Here is a 12,901-nt window from a genome sequence, read left to right on the forward strand (position 1 = left end):
GGGACTAAGGTGGTTATATTTCTCTTTGTGTTAGTTTGTTCACCCACCCCACCCTCATGGCATTTTAGCACTGTGCATCTCACAACTTCATTTCCTCTAACTAGAAGAGTTGTTCCTGTTGTGCTTATGTGACTCACCACATCTGGTTATCAATGTATGTCCTGATTACTACGCTAAGCCTGATATAACAGTGACGTGATATGAAGAAAAATAATCTCTTGGCTGACTTACAGTATGACTTATTCAAGAGAACGTGCTATATATTACAGAGCAGAGCCTAAAGTCCAAGCAATATTAGATTAGCATTACCCATTATACTCATGCCATGATATACAAGTACTCCTCTTTTACAGTGAAACTGAGTGCACTCTGTACTTCATGGGTCTTTTGATCTAAGAAATTAGAAAGCAGCAGATGCTGGCCAGATGGCCAAGAAGCCAAGGGGAGCATGATTGCCTGTCGTATACCTAAGTATTTTCTCTGAGCTTCCTCATACATACAGAAAAGCACTAGGATTCACGTTCATTTCAAAATGTATTTGAGTCTACAATAATCTCTTGCATTAACTACATTTCTATTAAAATCTAGTTACACTGTTTAGAAAGCAGATGCTGCATGTCTTATGCCCTAGTGTAAAGCAGTATCACCACATGGCAAAGTCTGTCACTTTGGAATAAAAGAACAACAGCTTTACATGACAACAGAACAGGTGCAAGCAAAACAGACATTCTCAACGACAGCACTGCTAACACATATTCCAGATGAAACTTGGGCTGACATTATATATGTATGTTTGTGTCTGTGTGTGTCATATAGACTTAGAGATAAAAACTGAACACGGGCAATGACAACTGATGTCTCTTTTCAAATCCCCCATACCAAGAAAAAAGGGTTGTTTTTCTTTTGATATTAAATAAAAGAAAAAAAGGAAAAATAAAAATAAAAAGGTACATAATGCACATGGAGGAGGGAGCTGGCAACACATTTGAGGAACACAGCACCCTTCCAACTTTTCCATGTAATAACATTGACCTTAGCTTTGGATGCAGCATCTCACCTGCCCTCTGGGCTGAAGGAACAGTGCAAGATAGCAACCACTGCCAGGGCAGGGAAGAAGAAATCTCCAAGGAATGATGGTGTCCACCAGCGGGGGCTCATTCTGAGCAGACTGCATACCTTGAACACAGGCATGGCCATGGATGAGGTTGTTACCTCCGAGTGGGAGGAGGAAGCAAAGGGGAGGGAAGAGCCAAACAGAAACAAAAAATCATGTGACAGCTACAGAGGTTATCCATTAGAAAAACAAAACAATGCAAAATTAAAAAAAAATAAATAAAAATCTCTTGAAAGCTTACTTCAGCTTTAAATTGTTTACAGTAGTAAACAGGAACCCTACAAACCCTTTTTTATGGGAGCAGTACTTATTCATGTCAGCAGTCAGACTGAAGCAGGGAGGGGCAGATCAAGTGAGCAAGGATGCTTATATGCAAAAGAGCTGCCAATCACAAAAAGTGCTTTCCAAATATCCTACCTTTCGAAATACAAATGATTCTTCATTGTAAACAGGGTTCAGACCGTTGTTCATCACCATGCGTGTTCTAAATTCTTTACGTATTGTGTCCGTGGGTAAGCCGTACATATCCACTTCTACATACGTACCAATCTTTTTATCTGATAAAAACTGACCAGATATTACCTGCAATGTAATAACAGAAGGGTAAGGAAAAGCAGTACAGAGAATATCAACCAAGAAATGTACTCAGCACATTGTACATACTGGAAATACTGAACATTTTTAATTTAGTGAAGGCACTCTGAAAAATGCTTAGTATAGAACAGATATATTTATTTAATCATATGAAAATGGTAAAATTACTGATAAAATTGCATTTACTTGGAAAGCCATTGTGCTAAGATCTTAAAATATATACTGAGCTTTCATTTTAGTTGTACTAAACAAACTTAGAATAAGCTGTAAATGAGAAATGTGACAACAGAATCATTTCTGTGCTCACTGTTAGAAGTTATAAGTCAGTAAGCTCAACTAGGTCCTGTTTCACAGGTGCATTTATAAAATATGCTGAATGAAACAACCAGGTCGGGCACTACTGTTCTGCAACTGCTCTCAAAATACGCTTTAAAATTTTCTGTTTGGAATCTATTTAAATCTTGACAACAGAGAAGTGAAAGGATGTTTATGCTCTGCTTTCACATTGGTGCATGTTTTAAACCAATCACATTTAAAAGAAAACAAATAAACAGTGCAGATGACTCCTCTGTATTGCTATGTACATGAAGACTTGCTGTGATTTCATTTCAAGTCAAGATTAATCAAGCTACAGCAGGTGATTACTCCAGGGCACATTTTTATTCCATCAAGATAATCTATTACTTAAAAATACAGCTGATGTTTTCATTACTAAGCTCAAGGAAAGAAAAACACAATTTCACAGATCTAAGCTCATTTGAGACATTCTTTTCTTTTCATGATCTAATATTCCAGGGAACAACTCTGGATAACAAATCTGAAAAGTTATGTGGCTGAGGGGTACCATCACTGGCTTTTCTCTTTTTTTTAATAACAGCACGCATCTTCAAGAGGAGTCCTGCTCTTTGTCAGGGATTCTAACTATTACTAGTTATTTGTACTATAACTAGTACAAATAAAATTCAGAATGAAGATTGTGCAGTTGAAGACATATTCCTCTCACAAATCTGATCTATCAGTCTATCTGTCCCTCTCTCTCTCAGCACTGTTATCTCCGTAAGTCCACAATATCTATGCTTACTCCATGAACTCCATATTTTCTCTGTAATAAGATTGTATATCCTCCACTGTAAGGACCATATCCTCTTGTATGCCAAATGTGCATAGCATTCTCCAGTAAAAAGTAACTCAGAGTAAGTGCAAAGCAGTAATCACTGTGAATGAAACTGTTTCTATTTTTTAGTTGGCAAATCTTGAACGAACTGTTGATGTTATTATATCATTCTTAGAGGCTAAGGGAATGAGCACGGCAAGTGTCAAGTCACAAAACAGGAATTACCAAAACAAAATGCCTAACCACATTTTAAAACTACAACAGAAGTTTCATGGATGTTGCTACTCATAGATGATTCTAAAGTAATGAACCATTTTTGTTTCCTTATTTAGAAAACATCTGTCCACATATGCCCATACTTCTTTCTCTGTGGTGACAGTGAAGTCCATACAGTTTCATACTATCCACAAAAATGAACTCCACTCACTTACTCATTTGTGTGGGCTGATGTAAATCAAAAAGAGCGTAGGGGTGTTCAACATTTGGTGATAATGTGTAATAACAAATAAATTATATCATGTTCAAATCAAATCAAGTAAACACAGAAACAAAGAAAAAAATCTGAAAAAATCCAAACAATACGAACACTTTTTGCACCTATCTTATTTCTATTCACATTTAAATGTGATTTGAGTGATATGATGAAAGAAGTTTTTTTTGGGGGGTTTTTTGTTGTTGTTGTTGTTGTTGTTTTTGTTTTGTTTTGTTTTTGCAGCTGTTTTACCTGTACAGAACACGTTGCAGCAATTACACCATCTACAGGAGTTTCAGAGAAAGGGTCAAATGTTCTATCCGGTCGGCGCATGAAATCTGGTTTAAGTAGATAGCTTATTTCATGAAAAACAAGAAAATTATTCTTTTGTGGAAACTGAACTTAAATTAACTACAGATAAAATGGATGTTCTAAGTTTAAACAATGAACTCTCCTACAGCATTGTAGATTACAGATTGCCTTTCTATCTGCAAGTGTGAGGAAGTAAAAGTGGAAATATGGTTATCTAGAACACATATAAATGTTAATCTTAACTTTAAATCAAGAGATTAAATCAACTGAATTTCACAAGCAAAATAAATGTAATATAATAAAAGACATTTCAAGATAATTTACTAATATGTTTTAAAAATACAGTGAGTTATATAATAAAAAATAGATGCTCTCATTTACTTTAATTCTTTAACACTTTCAAAAAATTATTCAATTTTATTTTTAAATGAAACAGTTACACAGAGTCAAGACTCATACAATAAATTTCAGCTTGAAACTAATTTTTTCATCTCAGTTATAAAACCTCAGGGAAAACAGCTGACGTTAGTACTGACAGATTGTTAATTATAGTAGCATGAAAGGTACTACCGTAATAACACTTACATCCATCCCTGAGGACTACATACTGGATCAACACATCAATGAAGCTGATATGTGCACTGATGAATCAAAACCCAAGGATTCAGCCATCAGAATAAAACAGTAACTGATCCATAGAATTGCTGTGCTACATATAAAAGGGATTTTCTTCCACTGGTGGAAGAAAACGTGTAGCTGGAGTCAACTCTGCTAATTCTGCAGCCCTGAGAGGCAGCAGAAGATCATTTTTTAATCCGCACTCAGTGTCTCTAGGAAATTATCTGTATGTAACATATAAAGGCCTACAAAAAATTCAGGAATAATTTAAAAATGCTGTGAAAACTAAAAAAAAAACAAAAAACAAAAAACAAAAAAACTAAAAAAAAGTATTTTCTCCCATTTTTTCATAACTTGGTTTATATTTACAAAAGTAATATTTCCCACTAATCTTACATTAAAAATATGTGAGATTTCACAATATTTTACTAATTTCAAGTAGACTATGGGCAGAAGAAAAGTATCAGAAACATTCTGAGCCTCAGCTCCAGGCCTGCTGAAATAAAAAATGTTCATGCTAGAGGAACTTTCTCATTTCACTAGTATGAAAACTGTAAATCAGAGGGAAAAAAAAGGAGTATTGTTTGAAAGAAATGTCATTCTTTTATTTTCAATGCCCTGAGCGTTTTCTCTGTAATGAAGTAGCACCAAATTTACATTGCATATTAAATTACTACCTCTCTATTACTATTACCACTATATTACTGTAGTACCAGACGACTGACATAAGAAACAAGAAATTTAGTTCATAATGATGCCTGTCAGAGAAACTGTCAGATGTATGCACCACTCTACTAGGCTTATGTGTCAAATAAGAAAGGAATCATACTCTTACACAAAAAAAGCTTTTCCTTTCTTCTGTTTTTCTGACTGAAATGACCAGAGATTGCACCTCTGTCAAATACAACAGTCTCTATTGGAAGAGTTTACATTTGAAAAGGGCACAGATATCCAAAGTACTATATCATCCATTCTGCAGGAGACGAATTTTGCCAAGTTCCATCTATTCAGATTTTCCTTCTCAAATAAGAGCAAAACAGTTCTTCCTTCTACAGGATGAGTTCGCAGACTTCAGTGTGTTTCTAGTCTTCTTCCTATAATTCCTCAAACCTCCTCCCTTCTCTTGCTATCAATGATAAGCCTATCCTATTAAGGAATAATCTCAACATCTGAGAAAAATCTATCAACACTGAAAAACATTTGAAAAACATATTTCACACGAAAATAATGAGCATGAACTTAAGAGATGAAACACTTCACTATTTTCTGTGAAATCTGATTTCTACATAAAGTACACAGACTAAAAAAAATAACACACAGAAAAACACCTTTCCTATGTATTAAAATTACCTGCCCAAGTAAATTTAGCTATTTTGTGAACTGTGCAATGTGAATCTTCATTCTGAGTTGAATATTACAAAAAAAAAAAAAAAAAAAAAAAAAGATTGAGATCAGAAGCTGAAGATAGACTTAAGTAACTCTGAATAGTATTAATGATCATCTTCATAACTGACGAAGCCTCTTTTATCTTGTCTTTAAAAGCTGGGCATAATTAAAAAGCATATTTATTACAATGCCTCCTTGCAGGGGATCATTTTTCCTGCATTCTGTTAATTTCTACTCTTCACTTAGCATTCCATTTTTCTTTTGTAACGCATAATTAAGAATGACAAAATTATATTAAAGCCACAGTAAAGTGTTCTGATGCACAGTGACAACAGTTTAAATCACATCACTCACCCACATGATCCATTATATTCAAATTTTCCTTGATTCAACTGCATTGCTAAATCTGTCAAGAGAGAAAAAAAAAAAAAATCACTCTTTCCTCCTGAATAACACAGGTCAAGAACAATCCTTTTTAGAAAAGAAAATAAGACTGTTTGTCCAGAATAATAAATTTAAATGAAAATTAAACTTAATGTATGTAAAATACACACAGATCTAAAGAAATAAAGAAGCAATATAAAAATTTTAGATTTCATCACAGTAGTAAGAGTTTTATCAACTAAACTGAAAACTGAGCTGTCCTTAGAAAACAGCCTCTCCTGAATTCAAACACACTCAGTTGACAGCAAAGCTTAAGTCTGGGATTAATATCCTGGGATGGGATTTCAGTCATTTAACTTTTGATATTTACAGAACAAATTTCTCCAGTCTTGCTAGTGACCTGGAATCACTTTAAACAACAGAGTGAGAGAAGCACTTTTTACAGTAGAATTAATTCTAAGGCAGACATCACATCCAAAAAAAACCCAAACCATCCTGGAATTGGGTACTCTGCAGTAACCACAGACAGCTACCTCTGATGAAGATGTCTGTATCTTGAAGTCTTAAAAAAGGTAAAATGAATACTGATTTCCTAAGGATTTAATTGAAAAAAAAATACCACCAAAAGAAACCGGAGATCACTGCACAGTTGCTTAGGTTCAACTTTTAAAGTGTCTGAGTTTTATTCAATGCTTTTTTACGGCACTTGTCTATAAAGACAGAAGAGTAAACACATAACGCCTTCCATCCATCCCTCTCCCAAACTCTATTAAAAAATATATTCTTTTCTTACAGGTTTCAACTTACACTGGAATATACTATCCTTGTTTATGGATAACATAGTTCTTCAATTTCTCACAAATGCTAACTATGAAAGGGCACAGAATTTCTCCTACATATCCTCTGTTACATAAAATACGAAATTCTCATATGCTCATGTTAGACATTATTTGCTTTATTGTGCAGCCTTAGCTTCTAATTCTTCAACTGTTCTTCAACAGTTGTATCACATAAGATTAATAAAGTTGTTCGTTTCCAACTAGACAATTAACACTCTTATTCTGCAATACAAGGGGCTGAGAACAATGTGCTGTGGGCAGAGGCATACTGGGAGAAGAGTGAAGCTTGTATATCTGCTCCAGCCTCCAAATCATGTCCAGAGGAATGGTTTACAGTGTTTTCCAGTACAGCTTTCTCTTGCCTCCTCAGCTATAAATCATTCATGGCAGGCGTGCCAAGTTTTGCATGACAGAGCTTGGGATCATTAGGAATGCCTGTAGTACCAAAGTCACAATTCATGGGAAAGAAATGTAAAAAATACAAAACAATAGTACTATCGCAGCTAGAGAAGGAAATGGAAAAACTGGTCTGTTCCATATACGCCTGAAGACATTCCTAGATTATTCAAAAAAGGAAACCAAGCGAACAAAAAGATATTCTCACACCTTCACTGAAAAGGAACAATAGATATCCTATTTATGCTGTGAAGAAGTATTTACTTTCCTTGGCATGTTCTCTAAGATAGACCTCAGAGCCCACTCTCTGACACTACGTGGTCTAGAAATCCATTTGGCACACTGTATGGGAACTGCTGAATCACGGCCTGAACCTCTGAATGGTCACCTGAGGCAAACAATGAGTCAGACATGGGAACACAGGTGAAGGCAATTCACCTGTTCTGCAGGAAGGGGTGGAGGCTGGCTGCACCTCTCCTAGACCCATTTAAGTGCTGACCGCCACTGAGGAAGGATCTCTTCCTGCAGATCGCTCCGTGTGGAGAATATTGCAAGCTTACAACATCAGTAAGCATTTTCCATTTATTATCTTCCTGTTGCAATAATCTTACTTAGCCTAACTTTCCTGGATATTTCTTAATTATAACATCTGTATATTCATTGATTATACACACACAGTCACTGCTTTTAACTGTCTTAATTTTTACATTCCTTCATCATTATTTTGGAGACATGCATCAAACAGTGCAAAAACAGCATCTTGTGAAAACATCAATTCCCCTGCAATTAAAGTTTTTTATTAAATATAATAATTTGAAAAGTTACAGTATTGTATTATTTTTCCATGAAAGGTGGTTTTAATTTTCCTTCAATGCATGGCTTTCTGTTACTTCTTATTTTACGCTTCCATAATTTCTCCCCACCACATTATTTAGCCATATGTCTATTTCCTCAAAAAATGCCAGAAGCAAATCCACAGCATCTGTTTGAGAGTTACTGCTCAAGCCATTCTTTAGGATTGAGGTTCACTGGTCGTTGCTGCCTACCTGGGGTCTGATAGTTCAGTGAGACCATCTGGCAGCCAGCGTTCCAGAAAATTTGAGGCATGTAATTACTGGAATCCACTCGGCCTCCCTTTGGGTATATCCGACTCATTTGTCGTTTATTATAACTGTAACACTTATCAAGGAAAATGAAATAACAACATAGAAATGTATGCCCACATCCTACTATCCTCAGTATTTCTTACATCATTTTACTGTTCCTCATCCTATGAGCTAATTTCTTGTTCCACTGTGAACATGGAATACTGTAAATCTAGAAAAACTCATTTGTTGCTTATTAGTAGCATTAGTAGAGAAATAGTAGGAAAGGCTGAAAGGATACTTCACAAACTCAATGGCATGAGTCTTCAAATACCCTAGTCCAACTGATTCATTGAAAGAAGACATGTTATGATGAATATTACGTTCTAGAAAGAAAAGAAATTTTAAAACACTTTAGTAATAATGCATCAAAATTCAAAACCATGCACTATACCTAAATAGCATAATGTAGGCAGTTCTATTCCATTTCCTCGTTATCTGTCACTCATAGAATCAAATTACACCAAAGAGAAATTAAGTAATAGTTCTGATTTGTCATTTTCTTTCAGTTTCTTGGAAATCGACAAAACTTTAATGTTTTGTTTAGGAGAAAGTTGTTATTCAGAACCTGTGTGATGTTAGATAAAACAAAGTAACATGCTAAATGGTCTACTGTGCAACATGAAAGCATCCTCTAATTACTGACCACTGTGATAATCATGCTCACCATACTTTACAGAAAGATGAACTAAAAAAACAGCTTAGTTGGAAGAGCCTCTAAAATACAATCAATCTCAACAGCTTCATATTCTCCCAGTAAGTTAGTGACTCCAAGTGGATGACCAATGGAATAGCATGCTAACTTCATATTCAGGGAACAAAATGAAAAACACATAGATGACAGTCAACAAAGTCTAAAAACCTTACACCATTTCTAAATTCAGGAATTGTAGATACCCAAATACTTCTATTTCATTCAACCTTTCGTGTTACCTTCTGCTATGTCGAAACCTTGAAATTTTACAGGCTGAGCATAGTTGACCATTGTTGATAAATACGGATGTATGTTGGTTGTGGCACCTACATATTTATAAGATGCCATCCATGCTTGTTCATCTTCAACAGTTACTAAACCCTGAAAACATATTAATAACGATCACTATTTCATGCAAATACTGCTTTGATTTTCAAATGTGATACAAAATTATATATAATCTGCAGAAAGTTGTTTTTTTTTTTAAATGCATATTGAAATAGTAAAAAAGGAAATTTCATGACAGAAGTAAAGAATTATTTGCACCAATCACTCTCATTGTTATAGGACTGAAGATAGAAAGATCCTTAGAGTGAGTAAATACTACGTGATGTTAGTAGGATAATTTTGAGGATATTACAATGGATTGAAAAACGGTGGGTGATAATGATCTTTGTAAAATAAATCCCAGAGAATCGCAATTTCATATAGCGATATAGCGATATGGTGGTGGTGTACACTCTATGCTGAGTAGAACCTTCTAAACATCAAAACACAAGTTGATTAAATTGCTTTACTAATAAAAGCAGATTAGAATATTGGAATTACAGCTTTCATGGGACAGACAAATGCTACCAGACCAACAAGATACAGTATCAAGTTTGTATCACTGTCCACTTACAATGACAAATATGAAAACCCACCACATAAAGACACTCCACATTTTAATAGAACAACAAACGTTTTCTACAGCTATCTCATGGGATAGAAAACCACAAGGTGAAGCACTTCTCACGCGGATTTACCTATCAACTTTTGCAGATCTATCTGCCTACCTGTTGATCCACATTCAACCTTTTCCTTTCCCTAAATCAGTCTGAAATCTTCATTTCACTGAGAAGGAGGAAAAAAACCCCACAAATCTCTGTCAATCTAAGCAACTTCTGAAAGGCTAGCATTCACAGCATTTTTCCCACAAACTTATTTGCTTGTTCTCCTATCAGTGAATCAATTACCAAGAAATGTAGCATTCTGCAGGCTGACAGTGAACTTAAACAAGAAAGTAATAAGCATTTTATCTTCAGAATGCAATCTGCGTTTGCCAAGAAATCCTCATTCATTATTGTATCATCAAATGGTGACTAACAGGAAGCAATAGAAAGTGCTTTCTTGAGACAGTAAGTATATGCAACAGCATTAAAGTGTTAACAAAGATGCAGTTCCTAGTACCTACATTATTGCAACTCATGTAGCCAGGAAACAGGAGACTAGAGGAAAAGTGAATCTACTTTCCAGTGTTATGGACATGCAACTGAACCTTTTATATAGCACTGACTTGTTATGATTGCATGGTATACCAGACTACAAGAACAAGTACAGATACATGTGGTTTTAGTCACATTGTAGACTTACAATGGCCCATGAAATCAAAATGATACCATATCTCAAAGCTACTCACAAGGACTCAATTCAATTGCATTACAGGAATCCAAATACTGAGGATTTACAGACATCTTCCCTAAATATGCCTAATTATACAAGTCTTCATTAGTAGAATACAGACTTTTTGTTACGAGGTCAACACTTGATAATAAAGTTTAGATCAAACTAAGGCCAAATTTCTTCAAAGGAACTAATTGTTTTCAGTGTTGTCATTTTTGGAAGGCCAATATTTAGAAGAATTAACCACCCACCTTGTAATAAAACAGACTCCTTCAATTTGCTCCTGCCAATTCCTGCTAACAATATTTTACTATCTTGATCCAGTGAATGTCAGTTGCAAAGAAGTCAAAGGAGATCATGTAAGCCTTACTGTCAGATGATAGTATCCTACAGTCTACAGCTGTATGATTAAATTAATGGCACACTAGCTGCATGACAATGTTCTAAGACAATCTACTAGTCATTAATTGTATCTTAGTACCTATAGATTCACAATTTTTTAGAGTAAATGAACTATGCTCCTTTTTTCCTTTCTCTTTTTTTTTTTCCTAGTTAAAAGATTCTGAACTTAAAAACTATGGATTAGAGAGGGGTAGAATAGGATCTTTCTTAAAGCCTGCAGAGACAAAAGAAAGCATACAATCTTTTTAGGAAATTAAGGGGAAAAAAAGGGAAGAGTCGGTCTCTCTGGGTTAGTTTTACCTCCCATCCATCAAGAAAAGAATCAGAAGCTACTTAGAAAATAAAACAGTGAAATAAAGTGTGGTTAGGAATAGGAGCGATATTAATGAGAGAAGAGGACAGAGAAGAGTGGAAGGTGGGAGAGTCTTACAGAAGGGATTCTTGGGAGAAGATAAATGCAGAAGTCCCAAAGGAAAGCAAAGGGAGAAAAAGCAAGTGGAAAACGAAGTGTAGTCGGGGTTAGGAAAGAGGTTAAAAAAATAAAGAAGAAAGAAAAAAAAAAAGACAGGGATGATGCATCTCAACATCATTCAAAGAACTGCTGTTTCCCAGCACGTGACATTTCAGACCAAGAATAGACACCTCTAGGTAGGCACAAGTCACGCACTCCTGTCTGTCCCCACCTTTTCTGATCACCTAATACAGCAAAAGAAGAGGAAAGGAAGCAGAGTCACTTTCAGAAATGTTCTGTAGAAGTAGTTAAACTGTATAAAATTGCTAAACCAGTAAGAATGCAAGGTAAGTAATAAGGTGGTTTTTATATATTAAGAAATAAAATAAACTACATAACATCCTATGTGTCACCTTTTTATTGTTTTCTTGCTCAGAATCTTCAACAGCCTAAGGGGAAAAAAATATAAATGCATTACCCAAAGAAAATGCAATAGGAAATACTCACAGTAAGGTTAAAAAAAAAAACACTCAAAAAGTTAATTCATTTAGCAAAAAGTAAACCCTGAGTCACACACCAAAGTGGAAAATCTGTCCCATATACTTGCAAAAATTCTAAGTTTATTTCAAATCTGGGTAAACAATCCATAAAATTCAGCAGCTAGGTAGCAGTGGAAATAAAAGAGAGGATGCCATACAGTTAAGCCCCAACTAGTCCTTATCATTATATCTTGGGGCAGGAAGTTTCAAAGACGGAAAGAATGAGACACTCAGTGAATATAAAGAAATCATTTGTATATGCAGGCTGATCAGACTCCGAAAACTTAAGACTGCCATAAACTGTGCTTTAAATGCCCACAGATGGAAAAGGCCTGTCTCAAGATGTTATTTGCAATGGGACAAGTGAGCCTCTCTGTTGTCTGTCTTCAATCGTGAATTATCACTACTGAGAATCTTAGACAGACAAATGTAGACTTGGCACTGAGTGTACATTCCTATAGAGTAAGGAACATGTCACCATTAAGCAAAGAAGAGAAGTTACCAAAGGGTATATACTAAGAATGAGCGAATCATTTGGAATTTAAAAAATTGCTCAGGTACTACAGCAAATAAATTAAAGTACTGTTCAGTGGGAGGAGCCATAAAAATCCTGAAGAAGCAAAGATGCACATTTGAAGAAAAACCCAGAAAGCAGATCTGATGTCTCAGTGATACTGCTAAAGAGGGATGCACTGCTAAGGGCAATCAGTACTATGAAAGATTTTCCATACCTCTACTTCTATCTGGAGTAAGATCCAAAGGTAAGACAGGCAGGCAAA

At 35.3% G+C, this 12,901-nt stretch overlaps 1 protein-coding gene across 1 annotated transcript in view; it reads right to left on the reverse strand.

Annotated features, from left to right (window-relative positions):
- Positions 1 to 12,028, reverse strand: part of LOC100547667 (1-phosphatidylinositol 4,5-bisphosphate phosphodiesterase beta-4) — a 52,192-nt gene extending 40,164 nt beyond the window's left edge. Inside the window, exons 1-7 of the mRNA XM_019612606.2 lie at positions 11,997 to 12,028; positions 9,308 to 9,449; positions 8,616 to 8,700; positions 8,276 to 8,400; positions 5,965 to 6,016; positions 3,547 to 3,649; positions 1,532 to 1,696 (exon numbers count right to left, since the gene is read on the reverse strand). Coding sequence (XP_019468151.1) covers positions 1,532 to 1,696; positions 3,547 to 3,649; positions 5,965 to 6,016; positions 8,276 to 8,400; positions 8,616 to 8,700; positions 9,308 to 9,416 — 639 coding nt within the window. The 5' untranslated portion in view covers positions 9,417 to 9,449; positions 11,997 to 12,028. The remainder of the gene's footprint in view (positions 1 to 1,531; positions 1,697 to 3,546; positions 3,650 to 5,964; positions 6,017 to 8,275; positions 8,401 to 8,615; positions 8,701 to 9,307; positions 9,450 to 11,996) is intronic.
- Between the last annotated feature and the right edge of the window lie 873 nt (positions 12,029 to 12,901).

The sequence above is a fragment of the Meleagris gallopavo genome, chromosome 2 (genome assembly GCF_000146605.3).
Source record: "Meleagris gallopavo isolate NT-WF06-2002-E0010 breed Aviagen turkey brand Nicholas breeding stock chromosome 2, Turkey_5.1, whole genome shotgun sequence".
In the NCBI taxonomy this organism is placed as follows: Eukaryota; Metazoa; Chordata; class Aves; order Galliformes; family Phasianidae; genus Meleagris; species Meleagris gallopavo.